The 16164-nt window shown below is 38.3% G+C and overlaps 2 protein-coding genes across 6 annotated transcripts; both read right to left on the minus strand.

Moving 5' to 3' along the window:
- Positions 1 to 294: 294 nt before the first annotated feature.
- On the minus strand, positions 295 to 7470 carry LOC107909750 (major antigen). The gene is made up of 6 exons (XM_016837390.2): positions 3491 to 7470; positions 2509 to 3364; positions 1791 to 2437; positions 976 to 1123; positions 797 to 878; positions 295 to 703 (listed from the first exon to the last, which is right to left on the minus strand). Exons 1-6 carry the CDS (start codon positions 4070 to 4072, stop codon positions 601 to 603), a joined length of 2418 nt encoding a protein of 805 aa, XP_016692879.2. The 5' UTR covers positions 4073 to 7470; the 3' UTR covers positions 295 to 600.
- LOC121214737 (protein MLP1-like) lies at positions 3850 to 8587 on the minus strand. 5 transcript variants are annotated; one of them, XM_041088882.1, is made up of 4 exons: positions 8394 to 8587; positions 8180 to 8241; positions 7773 to 8066; positions 3850 to 7662 (listed from the first exon to the last, which is right to left on the minus strand). In XM_041088882.1, the coding sequence occupies exons 2-4, from the start codon at positions 8237 to 8239 to the stop codon at positions 4249 to 4251; spliced, it is 3768 nt and encodes a 1255-aa protein (XP_040944816.1). In that variant the 5' UTR covers positions 8240 to 8241; positions 8394 to 8587; the 3' UTR covers positions 3850 to 4248. The 5 variants fall into 5 exon arrangements, with proteins under 5 accessions (XP_040944816.1, XP_040944815.1, XP_040944814.1 ...); XM_041088881.1 differs by having other exon boundaries at positions 8180 to 8244; XM_041088880.1 differs by having other exon boundaries at positions 8180 to 8304.
- Between the last annotated feature and the right edge of the window lie 7577 nt (positions 8588 to 16164).

Below are 16164 nucleotides of genomic sequence, written 5' to 3' on the forward strand. Positions count from 1 at the left end.
CTATTTGGCTTATCATCTTTAACTCGAATAGTTCACAAAGTTGATAATTTTTTTTTTTATGTTTAGTACAAATAATCAATTTAAAGTGAGGACTGGATTTAGACAACTTTTTTATTAGATAATCAATTGTATTGTTTTCCCCTTAATCTTGAATTGAGGTCAAACTTTAAAAATAAGTGTGAAGCTTGAATCCAAATTTAGCCACAGGTTTCGTCTCAAAACTTCTTACTTCCAGTATCGAGAGTTAAACCAGACAACAGAGGCTCAATGTCCCACAGGTACCTAGCAGGAGAATACTGTGAAGAACATATATTATTATTATCACAAATTGCAAAATTATGCTCAATGTCCCATTTCAGACAACATAGGCTCGATGGTACTAGTTATTATTACCTTTGAAAGCATGAACCTTACAATCTCTGCGGTTCCTAAAAATGCCATCACAGAGAATGTATACGGTCCTCAAAATATGTCTAACAACCTATCCGCCTATGATGTAAAAATGTAAAACATATGGGGAAAGAATTGATTATGATATTTTGTGTATGATACAATTTTAAGTACATCGTTGGTTCAGAGGCTTGATGATTGCAACCTTCGTTACACAATGGTCACAAGTAGCCATATATGAAGGAGAAGGCAATAGGCAATTAGGCCAAGCCTTACTCTGGGACGGCTGCTTAGAACTCGGCCACCAGATACCCTGTAGCCATTAAAAACAGATAAATGAGCATTACAAACGAACACAATGAATAGCAAGCAAGAAAAGTTCCTTTTCTCATGGATAAATCTATACCATATTCCATCAACACGATCTGCAATAGACTTTCCTTGTTTTGGGATGAGGCCAGTTGTATTAAGAGGCTTGAACATTCGACCTGTTGAAAGAAAAGAGGAAACATGCATAAGATCATGAATTCCAGAACTTGTTTCGATCAGAAGTTACTTTTCTAGAAAGAATTCGAGAATGCAAACCTTTGTCCTCATCAGTTTCCTCACTGTTGATCAAGCGATCAGCTTCTGAGTCAATATTGAGTGATAGATGGTCAGCCGATCCTTTTTGCATAATTCGGACGTGAGCGGCTGAGGGAACAGGAGATACTGTTTTCTTTACGTGGGATCCCTGCATAAGCATCAAAAAACAATTCAAGTCCTTAAGAGCAATGTTTGCAGGGATGTATGATACATCACTAGGCACAAACAGATAAAAAAGACCCTCCAAGAATGGTATTGACTACTGAGCAACCAGCATTCAGCTTTTAATGGGAGAGCATGCATTGGTGTTATATATACACACACACATATTACATACATGAAAAATTCATAATTAAGTTCTCCAAGATTGCCTTACATTAGGTCAAACAAATAGATCTGTGATAAAACAATATGGTACAACAATAACAAACCAGATTCATTCACAAAAAAAATTAAACGCATTTCATTTTAACTAGAACTAAAGAACCAACCATATATTTAAGATTTGAAACTATTTATAAGAGAAAACCAGTGGTCTATTTAAACAGCCATGCTTAATAGCTATATCTTTTAAGCAAAATAAACTCAATATTTGCCTCACAATCTCAACCCAGGCAATCATCTTAAGCTCCTTTTTTTCCCCTCTTAATGCAAGTTTCCGAAATTTCATACCGGATAGTTAAGCGCTCCCAGACAGCTCATATGCTAACTGAATATAACAAGCTAATAGTGCATGTATCAAACCACAGACAGTAAATAGTGACAAGAACAAGTTAATAAATCAAATTAATTACGAAAATGTGTAAAGTATTTACCGCATCTTCAATTTCAGATATTTCTGACCCTGTGGATGCAGAAGGTACTTCAAAGATGCTCCGATCCTGGACAACTTCTGCCTGAATAGTCCTACCCTGAAGAGAATCTTCAAGTAACTTAACCTTAGTTGACAATTCATCCACGGCATTTTGGCTTCCAAGCAACTTGGTACCAAGTTCCTGTGCTCTGGATTTTGAACTTTCAGCCTCTAATAACAAGGCATTCACCTGCTTTTCTAAAACAGGCAAAAGTGCTCTCATACCAACAGAATTTGGGCTTCCAATCAACTCTTTACCTCCCAATCCAACAATAATCTTTTCCAGGCCAAATGTAGCCTCAGGCAGCTCCATTTTCATCACTTCCAATTCTGGCTTATTTCTAACATGTCTCTCAATTTCTTCTTTAAGATGCTCAATTTCAAAACTCTGTTGTGAAAGCATAGACTGTAGTTCGTCCTTCTCATAAGAAAGTAAATTTATTTGGTTCTGCAATTCAGCGAAACTATTAATAATAGAAAACAGTTTCTTAACTTCAGTTGAGCTATGGGGCTCGAGGTCTTCAGACTCTACAAGAGGAATCTCGATCACACTTAGCTTGTCCAATAAAGTTCTTAATTGAGTTGCTGACAGAAGCGGCTCCTTGGCTTCTGTAACAATACAAAACAACTTAATAAAGAGTATTAGCAATTAACAATCAAGTGAGAGGGGAGAGATTTACCTTTTTCTTTCATCGACATATTATTGTACAATGACAAAAGTTCTGCCTCTTTTTCCTTCCATATGTCCTCTTTGGCTTGATAATCATCTACCTTGTGCGTCACTTCTCTGTATGATTCTTCCAGTGCTTCTACATCACTCTCCAACTTGAAAACCCTACTTTGACATACATCTCTTTCTTCAATAGCTTTCTCTGAGGCTCTTCTGGTATCTTCCAAATCTTTCTGCAAATTGTGAACAATTGTGGCCACTGCTTTGTTAGTGGTTTCATAAAACTTCACCAAACTTTGAACTTCTCTAGTAGCAGCGAACAATTTCTCAGCTGTCTGAATATATCTATTGCCACCAATATCTTGCTGAGCCATATCTCGTCCAACAAATTCTCCTCCTGGGTGCAAACCATGGTTCAAATTTTCAAGTCCAGGAAGAGAGTTAAATTCTGTGAGAGTGCTCTTGACTTCGAAGTGAAGGTCTTCAACTGCATCTCTACAAGCAGAGAATAAAGTTTCAACATCATCCTGTAAAATAGCCATAGCCTTCTCCTTTTCTTGTTCACGCATTTCCAGGTTTTTAACATTTTGCTTCAAGGATTCCATATTCTCAACCATGCTTTTTACCTCATCCTCTGTGGCATGTAACTTTTTTAACAAGGAACCTATTGACTCATCTAGGAATTTAGAAAAACCTTCAAATCTATCAGCAAAGATTTTATTTCGTAACTGGAACCCTTCTGCAACCCTTATAACGCATGAAGAAACATCATCACCATTGATTGCATTTTCATAATCATTCTCCATTCCAATGTTCACATTATTATCAATATCATCAGAGAAACATCCTGCCAGAAGAGCAATATCCTGAGATAAAGGAAAATAGACAATTAAAAATCAATGATAGATTTACTTTCTCATTCAGCAAATTAGGGAAAGAAAGTGACTGAATGTCAAGAAGTTAGGAAGGTGAAAGAAAAAAGAGAGGCCTACCTCCATGAGTGGATAATCTTGCAGCTGTTCCGACCTCTTGTCCAACAAATGCTCCCTATTGTTCTTAAGGGCAAGATCCACATCTTTTAGATGCTCCAAGTTCCTATCAAAGCATTGTTTCATCGTTGACAACAGACTTTGATCTTTGACAAGCATTTGAAGATTGTTAAGATGACCGATCAACTCTATGGATTTACTTGCAGAGCTCCCTCTGCTTCCAGCCAAGTCTTCCATGCATACGGTCAGTTTGGAATTAAGAGTTGATATTTCCTGATCACCGGCTCTCTTTTCACTTTGAAGTGCAGAAAACTCATTTTCTGCCTTAACCAATGCATCTTCAAGCGATTTTATGGTAATTTCCGCATCAGCGAGCTCCCTAGCCTGGATCTCAGTTTCATCTTTTAGTTTCCTCAGCTCATTCTCCAAGTTGGTTATTTCCACTTTTGAATTGTTACTGTGCTCAGTTAATGAAGCAACAGTCATCTCTGCCTGAGAAAGTGCACTTTCAAGTGTATTTATAGTGTTATATGCCTCTGTGAGTCTGCTAGACTGAATAGCACCTTCCTCTCTCAGTTTCTCCATTTCCGTCTCTGAAGCAGCTCTGCTACTTTGAACCTCCTGTTGCTCACTGATAAGAAATAAAATTTTATTTTCTGCCAGTGACAATGCCTCTTCAAGTGACTTTCTAGCCTCACAAATCTCAGCAAACTTGCTATTTTCTGAATGAGCTTCTTCAAGTGCTTTCTGCAACTCTATTTCTAAATTTTTTTACCAAATTCCACGTCCCTCTTCTCTTCAGCAAGTTGAGACAAATCATTCTTGGCAACAGCCAATGCATCTCCCAGTGTTTTCATATTTGCTTCAGCCTCTGCTAACTTGACAGCTACGTTCTTAGCCTCTTCCTTTACTTGCAGCAAGTCTTGTTCAGTCCGTGCCTTGGCAGTCAGACAATCATCCATATACCCAGAAAGAAAGTTCAGCTTCTCTACAGGCTCTTGAAATGTTGAATCAGCTGGAATGACAATGTGACCAATTGATGCAACTAGTCTCTGCAATATGCTATTGCTCTCAAATAAGAACTTCTCAAGTTGATCCCTTCCCTCTCTCATAGCTGCAAGGTCACTCTCCAACTTCGGGATGCGCTCTAAATCAGTAGACAAAGTGCTGATCTGATCCCTGCAGTTAGCAACTGTAGATTCTTCATGTTGTAACTCAAGCTTCAGCTTCTCAATTTCTGAGTTCTTTTCCTCAAGAAGAAGTTTCAAGTTTTCCCGATCTTGAACCAAGCCCTTTCCTTTCTTAACTGCCATCGATAACTTCTCCCTCAGCAGACTAGACTTCTCCTCTGATCGTTCAAGATATTTTTGCAGAACATCTTTCTCCTCCTTCAGCGCAAAAAGTTCCTTAGAAGTTACTCTCATCTGATCCGAGAGATCATTTAGCTGTGACCTCACCAGCATATCTTCTTCTAGTACTTCCTCACAAAGTGTCAACTCCAGATCCCTAACATAGAACAGACTTTGAAGCTTTTCAAAAAGTTGTGCTTCTACGAAAGTAGTCTCTGAAGATGCAGTCGGTGGATCTTTTATCTTTCTAAAGCACCTATCTATTAGCATGGGTAGATAAGAAGATTCTTCAATCCCTTCTTGATCCGCCATCATCATTCCAGAAGCCTCTATAAGCATGCTGATCATCTGATCTTTCTCTGATGAAAGTTGATGGAACTTCTCAACTACATTTTCATATTCAGTTGAGAGGTTGTTCAACTCCCTTCTAACATAATCCTTCTCTACTAGTTCTGTTGCAAGTGAAGCACTTAAATGATCCTTGTTCGATGATATTTGATGTGCCATGCCAACAATTTCCTCATATTCGTTTTTGAGTTGATCTAACTCATCCTTGATGTAATGCTTCTCTTGTTGTACAGTTGAAAGTGAAGCACTCAAGTGATCTATCTCATCACGTGCAGCTTCTTTTATTCTGGAAATTTCATTTTGCAACATATTTATGTCATCCTTAGCCTGGAAAAAGGACTCCTTAAGCCAAGCCAAGCGAGAATCTAAATCAGGAAAGGAGACATTTTCAGGTAAATCAATTGCACAAATTGTGTCTTTCAATCTGCAGAAGTCCATCGAAACATTCCCCAGCTCTTTTCTTTCTTTAGCAAGCCATCCAGCTCGTCCAACAATATCCATTGACTGGAGTTCCTCAGGTACGTCAATCTGGGATAGGATGTGGTCAAATGCCTCTTTCATAGCTGCAAGGTCGCTCTCCAACAGCGGGATGCGCTCTAAATCAGTAGACAAAGTGCTGATTTGATCCCTGCAGTTAGCAACTGTAGATTCTTCATGTTGTAACTCAAGCCTCAGCTTCTCAATTTCCGAGTTCTTTTCCTCAAGAAGAAGTTTCAAGTTTTCCCGATCTTGAACCAAGCCCTTTCCTTTCTTAACTGCCATCGATAACTTCTCCCTCAGCAGACTAGACTTCTCCTCTGATTGCTCAAGAGCTTTTTGCAGAACATCTTTCTCCTCCTTCAGTGCAAAAAGTTCCTCAGAAGTTACTTTCAACTGATTCGAGAGACCATTTAGCTGTGATCTCACCAGCATATCTTCTTCTAGTACTTCCTCACAAAGTGTCAACTCCAGATCCCTAACATAGAACAGACTTTGAAGCTTTTCAAATAGTTGTGCTTCTACGAAAGTAGTCTCTGAAGATGCATTCGGTTGATCTTTTATCTTTCTAAAGCACCTATCTATTAGCATGGGTAGATAAGAAGCTTCTTCAACCCCTTCTTGATCCGCCAACATCATTCCAGAAGCCTCTACAAGCATGCTGATCATCTGATTTTTCTCTGATGAAAGTCGATGGATCTTCTCAACTACATTTTCATATTCAGTTGAGAGGTTGTCCAACTCCTTTTTAATATAATCCTTCTCTACTAGTTCTGCTTCAAGTGAAGCACTTAAATGATCCTTGTCCAATGATATTTGACGTGCCTTGCCAACAATTTCCTCATATTCGTTTCTGAGGTGATCTAACTCTTCTTTGATGTAATGCTTCTCTTGTTGTACAGTCGAAAGTGAAGCACTCAAGTGATCTACCTCATCACGTGCAGCTTCCTTTGTTCTGGAAATTTCATTTTGCAACATATTTATGTCATCTTTAGCATGGTAAAAGGACTCCTTAAGCCAAGCCAAGCGAGAATCTAAATCAGGAAAGGAGACATTTTCAGGTAACTCAATTGCACAAATTGTGTCTTTCAATCTGTAGAAGTCCATCGAAACACTCTTCAGTTCTTTTCTTTCATTAGCAAGCCATCTAGCTCGTCCAACAATATCCACTGATTGGAGTTCCTCAGGTACGTCAATCTGGGATAGGATGTGTTCAAATGCCTCAATAATCAAGGTCTTTTCAGAGAGTGATTCTTGCAATGACACAACCAAAACTTCATTTTTCACCAACTCTTCCTTGTGTAATTCAGCAGCTTCTAAAGCACTGGACTTCTCTTGCAATTCAGCTAGACATTTCTCAAGCTCACTTGTTTTATCAGCAAGAGACTGCTTGAGGGCATCTCGTTGCTGAACCAATGCCTTCCCTTTTGTCACGGCCATACTCAGCTTTTCCTTAGTATTAGCACACCTCATCTTTTCCTGCTCAACCTCTGTCTTTGTTTTTTCAAGCTCGGATTTTAGCATCTCCACCATTGCTTTCTCACTTTCAACTTGTTCAAAAAATTTCCTATTTTCATCTTCTAGAAAAGCTATGTTTTCAACCAGCTGTGCTTCCTTCCTCCTCAACTCATATAATTCATCATGGGCAGCAACAAATACGGTCCCAAACTCCTGCACACCAAAATCGGAATCAGCCTTTGTCAAACACTGCCTAAGTTGATTAACTTCTGAAAGAAACTGGTTATACTTCTCAATTAATGCTAATGTGCTTTTCTCAACAAGGTCAATCTGCTCTGCCCCAGAATCACCTAACAGATCTCCTTGATCTATAACTGAACCAAGTGCAGCCGAAATCCTCTCCAGTGCAACCTCATATTGCTGGTTCTTAACATCCTTCTCTGTTTCTGCTACTGAACTCATAAGTTTGGCAGTCAGCCCTTCAATCTCTTTATCCTTCACATAAATCTCCCTTGAAAGTGTCTGCATCTCTTCCTGCACATACTATAACCCTAAGTAACATTAAATAAACTGAAAACCATTGAGCAATACCTGAAATATCTAAATACATGCATACATACGCGCACACACACACACACACACACACACTAAACCTTGTATTTGGATTCGAGTTTCCCTTTTTCTTCAGCAGCTTGCTCCAGCAAAGCGCGCAATCGTTCCATTTCTTTAACAACGTGATTGTTATCATTATCTTCGTTATTGTATGCACCATTGTCCACTTCATCAAACTGTTTAGGTACCGCATCCGGCTTTTCATCTGAAATGGCATTGTTATCCCGATCAGTTGACCATACAGCTTCCTTATTATCATTATTCAACTCATCCGATGCATCCATAAACATATCTTCTTTGCTATCCACATGAGATATCTCAATAGATTCCGCTTCCTAAATTGAAAAAAATAAATAAATATGTATCAAATTAAAGATTTACCTGTCAACAATAACAAAAAGAAACCTGAGATTTCAATTCCAAAAAAAAAACAAAATAAAAATAAAACCTGATAAGTCGAAGATTGATTACGAGCTCCAGAATCCTCCGAATCGTTAATTTCAGACATTTCTACTGGTAATATAAATTCATAATAATTAGAGACAGCTCCTTCTTGAATAACAAGAATCAGATCTGCATTAAAATCCAGCGCCAAAGAATTTTTAAAAATATATGAATACATAAAAAAAACCCTAGAATCAAAACGGATTAATGGATTTGACCTGAATTTAAATCCCACTGTGGATTTCTGTGCTGATAAGATTCTGATTCAGCTTCGATTCAAAGGAGAATTTGCAGAATGCGCACAGCAGATTAGTACTATTTTCTATTTGTAATTTTAATTGTAATTTTATTTTCTTGTCTTGATATACATGCTATTTTGTGTTATTATGTCGATTTCATAGGTGTGTGTGACGTAGTTCGCTCCAATGAGATGCGATCTATTATTTGTCTTGTAAAACTAAAAAACAAAAATATAATTTTGACGTTGATAATATAATTTTAGAAAAAAAAAAACAGTAAAAGGTTTTTTTTTTCTAAATTAGGCCTAAAGTTGTATTTTTAATTAAATATGGCTTTAGACTGATTTTAAAATTAATTAATTAAGCCTTTAGGCCGGTTTTAAAATTAATCACACAAATAAATTGATTTTAGGAGAGAGAAATGGAAAGCGCATTCAACTAGGCGAGCTTTCTGCAAAGGTGGTAGGAAAGCGTGCCTAGTTGAATGTGTTTTCCTTCAATAGTAAAAAAAATAAAATTTAAACAATAAGTTTTTTTTACCCTATAAATACCCCAAATTTCATTTTTTTTCATTCACATCTTTCTTTCAACTATCTCAAGCCCTCTCAAGTCTCTTAACTCTCTCATTTTGATTGTGTTCAATATTTTCATTTAAAATAATTATTTTTATTAATTATCTTGTATTGTATTTGTTTAAAATCATTTTTTCACGAATTACTGCCTCTCTAATCTACTTCAACGACAAACATATTACTGCTGCCCAAGCAGTAATGGTAAGATGGGAATTTAAATTTTGTTAATTTCAATAATGTTAAATTTATTTATTTTTTAACTTAAAATTGTTTTTATTGAGTAAATAAGTGAATGATCATTTTTTGGATGGCTTCATTCATAATATGAGAAAGCTCGCGATCCCCAAAATTTATTGCCATTTGCAAGTGGCTGGATTCTTACATGTGACTTCCATGTCCGAGGGCTACAAACTCGATTTGGTACTAATCAGCACGTTGGTGGAAAGATGAAGGCCCGAAATACACAATTTTCACCTTCCATGTGACGAGTGTATAATCACATTCAAGGACGTAGTGTTATAACTCAACCTGTCAGCGGATGGGTCAGTCATTATGAGATTAGTAATTGTTCCGGGTAAAGTGGACCTCTACACAACACTATTGGGGAAGGTTTCGGACAAGTTCGAAGGTGGTCGGATATCGATCAACTGGTTGGAGGATAATTTCGACGAGCTCCTTGAAGATCGAACGAGAGAGGTCATAGAACAATACGCTCGAGCATACATCATGAAGTTAATCAAGGGCATTTTTCTGCCCGACAAATCTCGAAATTTGGTGCACATAAGGTGGCTACTACATCTAGTGGACTTCAATGAATACAAAAAACTAAGTTGAGGATCTGTCGTATTGTCCACATTATACCGGGAGATATGTCAGGCCACGGTACTGAGTAAGGCATCGATCAATGGTTGCCTGCTTCTGTTGCAGTCGTGGGCCTAATGGTGACTACCATTTCTACGACCTAAGGTGACCGACCCATACATGTTCCCATTGGTGACGAAGTAAACATCATTTATTAACAAATACTTAGTTTGTACAGTAATTTTTTATTATACGTTTCAACTAACATATCACTTGTACAGGTGGAACCATGGGCCGAGCTACGTGGGACTACTCGATGAGCTAGAAGATTTTAGGCTATTATTAGATCATCGCTTGGGAGCCGAGGTTAGTTACTTATTCTTTCAAACCTATATTAATTACACAATGATTCGTAAAAAAAATCGTGCATAACAATATTTACAATTCTACTTTTCAATTTGAATGGATGTCGTACGCCGACATCGATATCATATCTTACATTCAGTCGGAAGTGTTGGCCAATCGAGACTTGTGGGATGCAAATGTGTCGTTAATAGTGTACATGACAGTCGAAATGCACGAGTCAAACCGGATGATGCAGAAGTTTATGTGGAGGCAATGAATTACGCCGCCACCGCGAGACCTAAGGATGTTGCACAAGATGGACATGCGAGAGAAGGACAATGACTTGGCGATGCGGCACATCGAGACGTGGGATTGTAGGATGCAATAATTACCCATTCGCGAACCCTTTTTCTCAACGGACACGGCGATAGCTAACAATTACTTGGCATGGTTCAGAGCCATCGGCAAGTTGTATCTGCTACCACTGGAAGCAAGGAATAGGCAAATTCGAGCGAAAAGGCAACATCGACTGCTACAACAGCATAGGAGGGGACGCGATCGCATGATGGATTCGTCATCTGCTCTGGCAAAAGATGCGCCGCCTATGGCTACGTAATATTCGGGTCAGTTCGCTCCACTTATTCCCGTTCAATTTAGTAACCCGATGTTTTTTCAAAAGTACCACCATGCTACGGACCACCGTCGTACGTGGCCGATTCTTTTATTCTTGTAAGTACATATTTTAGGGCATCGACGTCTCTTGTATACTACACCTCCATGAAGATGTCGATGTCGAACCCCATGTTGGGACAAACACCAATGTATGCACCACCACCGATGACGATACCAATACAAACGCCCACATAGCAGTCGATGATGATGTCGATGCCCGGTACCTTTCTGACGTAATCCGGATTTAAGGCACATTATGGTTACATGCCTATAGTGACCCAAACACCACACACATCATTATTTTATGGGAGTGGCTTATTGTCGCAACCACCAAACGCGGGAGTGGTAAATACATGATTGTAGGTAAGGACGATGTAACAATCAACCATAGAGGAAAATGATGGCGCTACTAATCCCAAAGAAATGATTGCCTCGGGGGCAGTTCTAGGTACATATTCAGGCGATGATGATGACGATGAAGAAGTCTACAGCTCTGACCTCCAGATGCACCTTCAGTTGAACCTCCAATTGTACACAGAAACCCACTACGCGGCCGTCGTCCACTACCTTGCGGCACACATTCTTCCTGATAACATGATTGTGTGTATTCTTTTTATAAATATTGTGATGTAAATATAGATCTGTCATAAATAAAAAACCGAAGTTATTCATTCAAACAATACCTTTGCCTTTATTACTATCTATCATGAGTTATGGATAAGTTAACAATAAATAACAAATTGAACCAATAGGAATATACGAAGCATGCTAATGAATATGAAATTTGATAGAAAGTAATATTATTGATGCTGAAACCCTAACTTATTCTTGTAAAGAGAACATGTTGGCTTCATATGCATTGGGTTTCTGTAATACCCGTATAATTTCTGTTTATCGTGTCTCTCATGAATATCCTATTGTTTCTTATCTGGGTGGAATTCGGGCGACACTTTAGGTCGCGACACAAGTCCTTGTTTGGCACAAACTCGAATGGTACACTGGACACAGGCGACTACGTACTCTCATTTGGGACGGGTGGGAATTTAGGACTCCACACAGTGTGAATGCATTGTAGTCGATAGACGTCATTAATGTAAGGTACATATTCAATCTATATGTTCCCATATACAACAATTGTATGTGCACTTGAGAACCGAAGTGCTTGAAATCTCTCATAATTGCAGGTCTCTTTCGTTAGGTTCATATGATAGGATGCACATAACATTTCTTGGTCGAGCCTAGCATGCTCCATGATTCAAAAATCAAGGTTTCAACGTGAGTGGCATACTACATACATGGTGTTCGCTCTCGCTGTACTTTACTGAATCTTTTTCATCACATCATCGTAGAATATACCACCGCCCACTATCTGTCCAGCATATACCGACTCCCTCTTAAGAAACAAGGCTGCTAGTTGAAAGTATGTCTTTTTGACAACCAATGTTACCAAAAAATGATGTGTCCCCTTCAGTACGGAGTTGGTGTACTCGGTCAAGTTTGACGTTATGTACCTGTATCGTATATCCCCGTCGTATAACTGCGTCTACTATTCGAACAGTATATTTGATACATATATCGCACCGTAGACGTTAATGATGCTCAAGTTGTTCAACATTTGATGGAATCGACGTTGGACGAGCTCGTAACCTGTCGAGAAACAACTACTGGTTAGTGTAATGAAATAAATTACTATGAATACTTTATGTGCAGTGAATACATAGTTCGAACTACAAACTCATGTCGATGACTAGATCTCGCTCAGTTACCGAAGGATATTTTTGGTGGTAGTTGGATCCCACATGTCGTATGCAGTACCGATGATGAGTGCAATCCCAGAGGGCTCTGTGACAATTAATATTCGAAAGTATTCTGGGTCTCCTATCTGATATGACACATATGCTAGGCTATGGGCAAACGAGGCGACGTAAATGGCTTAGGAAAAAATCCCAAGCATCTGCCATTTCTCTGGTAGTTATTGTAAACTCTATAAGTAGAATCTTCCTATCACCGTCCTAAGCAATGACAAGCAATAAACACTATTGATACCTTCGGTATAGCCAAGTGTCGTCAATTTGAACCATAGGCTTGCAGTGTTGAAATGCCTCTTTGCATTGCTCAAACATCCAAAAGAACTGGTGGAAAACTTATTTTGAGATCGGTTACAGAACTTGGTACGTAGGAATCCAATACCTAACACTATTGTCATAGATAGTTATATGAACCTTCCCACCCATGATGCAACTTCTTCATAGCCTTCTATTTTGCAACCCACACTTTGTAGTATGTTGGAGTGTACTAGTACTGACTACGTATGTTCGCAATCAACACTGGTATTTGAATCCAGGGACTAGCCTTCACCATTGGTATAATAATTTTAACTATCATGTCCAAGGCTAGCCTTAGATGGTCTTAACTTGCATCCGTCACAATGTAGGTATGGGGACTAGAATACTTTTTTATCGGCCACACCTTAATTTTCTTCCGGTAAGACACCATAATTTTCCACTTACACCTTTTATCCTTCATTGCGCACTTTTCTTCAAATTTCTTGGAGCTATATCGCTTCAGTGAAGAAAGAAAAACATCTTTATTTGGGTATTTCATTCTAACTTCCAGTACTCGTACATCATGATATGTGATTGTATAACTAGATGTTCTGTGCGGAAGCTGCAAAAACTCTAAACCACCCTCAACCTATAGGCCGACGTTCGTCATATGGAGCAAAGGTCTATACGCCCTAAATCCCGCATTTGGATCCAAAGCATTGTCTGGGGCGTCATTGTTAGGTTCGCAATGTTTCAGTTCCATTGAAATTGAAATTGAAATTGAAATTGAAATTGAACGCACTAATTGAATGTCGAGCCCGAGTGTCTAAATTTGGGTTATAATGATACCTTGATTGGTACTGACCCCTAAAGTTTAGATCGATGCTAGAGATCGATGAGTGTACTGGACAACCATGTAGTAGGACTTTTTACTTCAACTTTGGTACCCGTATTCGCCGCGACGGTAGTCAAAGATAGGCTAGATCTATCAGCACTGGCGAACTCCATATATAACTCAATAACAACATTTTTGCTTACGATGTGCGATAATATGATCGTCTTGAGATGCGTCTCGCTAATCACTTCTAATAGCTCATACTTATAGAGATCAAAAAAAGTAAGAAATTTGAATTCCAACCTCATAATTTTTCCCCGGGTCAATCCGCCAACTTTCCTCCTGATTCTAGTCCATAGCTCATGCATTTGAATAGTACTATTAAACGCAAATTCCACGAACTTCGCTCTTACAAGCATCACACCAACCTTTGTATACAGATTTGACCATCGTTGTATATAAAGGATTTCACTTGTCGGCTTATTTTCAATACTAGTCAGGAATTGGATAAAAAACGTAAAAAAATAAGTAGAGATTTGTCCAAAAGAATACACAACTCTCATAACACAAGGTTCTTCTGTTTGATATTAACTTGATGCATGTCTATGTTATAAAAATTCCACCCCTTTTATGAGAGAATTATGTACAATGAAAGAGAATATGTGCTTTGAATTTCGTTTACAAATTTACACATTCGTTGTTTATTGTATAGAGTGAATAATTTTCAGAAGGCTTCAAAACTCATATAATTTCATCATACATGTACTCTCGAGATATTTTACACTATATAAAGTGATCTACAGGCATCTGAAAAGGTACTTTTACTATCAAAAGAAAGGAAATTTGTTAGAGAAACCTCGCCCAGTTGGGGGAGCTTTCTCTAACAAATTTCTTATTCCTCGGCATGAAAAGCATGACGCTTTGAATAATTTAGATGCTTTAAACACATTTAGAATATGTTCATCACTCCTATAGTGCATTTTTAATGTTTTTCTTTACAAACAGACCCTTTCCTACGGTTATAAAAGGCCTTACACACACCAAGCATCATCATCCCTCAGTTATATAATTTCTCCCCAATCATCCCCATTCTCCACTATAAACCATTTATCGGTCTTACAAACTTCAGTCACTAAAAATAGTTGGCTTACATTCGAGGTATTCTTGAGTCGTCGGTAATGCGATATCGCTCCAAGCTATACGTATTTCATATATCATGCCAAGATGGGATAATTGCCTCTGAAGCCTATCCTAGGAAAGTCGGTTATGGGGTGATTTTGCTTTCTACGATCAAGGGTGGAAGTCGACGTGGAGGTCTCAATTGACAACCATTATGCGGTAATGGATCACGGTATAACAAGAGAGCCGTTGACGGTCGTTACGCAGCCACGAGCTCAATCTTTTTGTATACCCGAAAATGATGCCTTATAAATACCATATGAAAGTTTGACGGCATATTCATACAAAAAAATTTTGGGGCTTCCCATTATAATCGGTGTAATTTTTTTCTCTATTTTCAGGCAACCGATACCTTTAACCTTCCTTCCTATTCAAAAGTTGGCACCGTCGTAGATACAAGAGGACTTTTAGGCAGGGAACAACTGTTGCAGTATGGTAAAGGTGATGCTCTTTTCAGAGTGATGATGATTGTCGTTATTACACAACCCATTAATAACTACAACCGTTGTTGTGCCGACCTGAGTTTGACCTCTATCGTACCAGTACATCTGCTCTCTACCTAAAAGCTCTCTTGTGTCCACCTTAGTGTCAGCCTTTGGACAAGAATGAAAGGTTAAATATATTGGTTGCTTTGAAATATAGAAAAAAATTACGTTGATTATACCAGAAGTTCCTATAGTTTTTATATGTGATTATGGCATCAATCTTATGTATGGTATATATAGGGCATTGTTTACGGGTATCCAAAATGCTTAACCTCCTAACCGTGTAACAATCGTCACCGGGGCTCGCTTATACTCGAACCTATGACCGCATCACAGTCGCAGATTAAAACTTCTACCCCTGGTCGTATTAAGCATTATTACCCCGAAACCAGCTTTCCCCACAATGGTCCTATCCCACAATGACATATGAAATGTATGTGTGCTAAAGCACATTATCACATCCCCGACCCCTCAAAACTACCTAAGAACTTTCGTCACTTCAGCTGAAAACCCTGAATGCTTTCAAAATACCCAAAACCCTAAAAACATATTAAATCTTAAAAATCTTAACCTAAAAAAAGCCCTAACCCTAGAGAGGGAAAGTGAAAGAGTGTTCAGCTGGACGAGCTTTCTTGCCATTTATGCAAAAAGAGTGCTCAACTAGACGTGATTTCACTTTCTCTCTCCTAAAAATGGTCTACTTCATTAATTAATTTTAAAATCGGCCTAAAGGCCAAATTAAAAAAAACGGCATATTCATCATATTTAGCCAGATTTTTTTAAGAGAACACATATTTTTTAGTAAACCCGATTATA

This window comes from Gossypium hirsutum, chromosome D02, assembly GCF_007990345.1.
Source record: "Gossypium hirsutum isolate 1008001.06 chromosome D02, Gossypium_hirsutum_v2.1, whole genome shotgun sequence".
Lineage (NCBI taxonomy): Eukaryota > Viridiplantae > Streptophyta > Magnoliopsida > Malvales > Malvaceae > Gossypium > Gossypium hirsutum.

Excerpts from the sequence above, each read along its gene's own strand:
- LOC107909750 (XM_016837390.2), bottom strand. The coding sequence starts at position 4,072 with ATGGAGAAACTGAGAGAGGAAGGTGCTATTCAGTCTAGCAGACTCACA. Across the intron at positions 1,124-1,790 it reads TATCTGAAATTGAAGATGCG|GGATCCCACGTAAAGAAAAC; the intron begins GTAAATACTTTA and ends ATGCTTATGCAG. Across the intron at positions 879-975 it reads GGAAACTGATGAGGACAAAG|GTCGAATGTTCAAGCCTCTT; the intron begins GTTTGCATTCTC and ends TTCTTTCAACAG.
- LOC121214737 (XM_041088882.1), bottom strand. The coding sequence starts at position 8,239 with ATGTCTGAAATTAACGATTCGGAGGATTCTGGAGCTCGTAATCAATCT. Across the intron at positions 8,067-8,179 it reads ATCAATCTTCGACTTATCAG|GAAGCGGAATCTATTGAGAT; the intron begins GTTTTATTTTTA and ends TTTTCAATTTAG. Across the intron at positions 7,663-7,772 it reads AACTCGAATCCAAATACAAG|TATGTGCAGGAAGAGATGCA; the intron begins GTTTAGTGTGTG and ends TTAGGGTTATAG.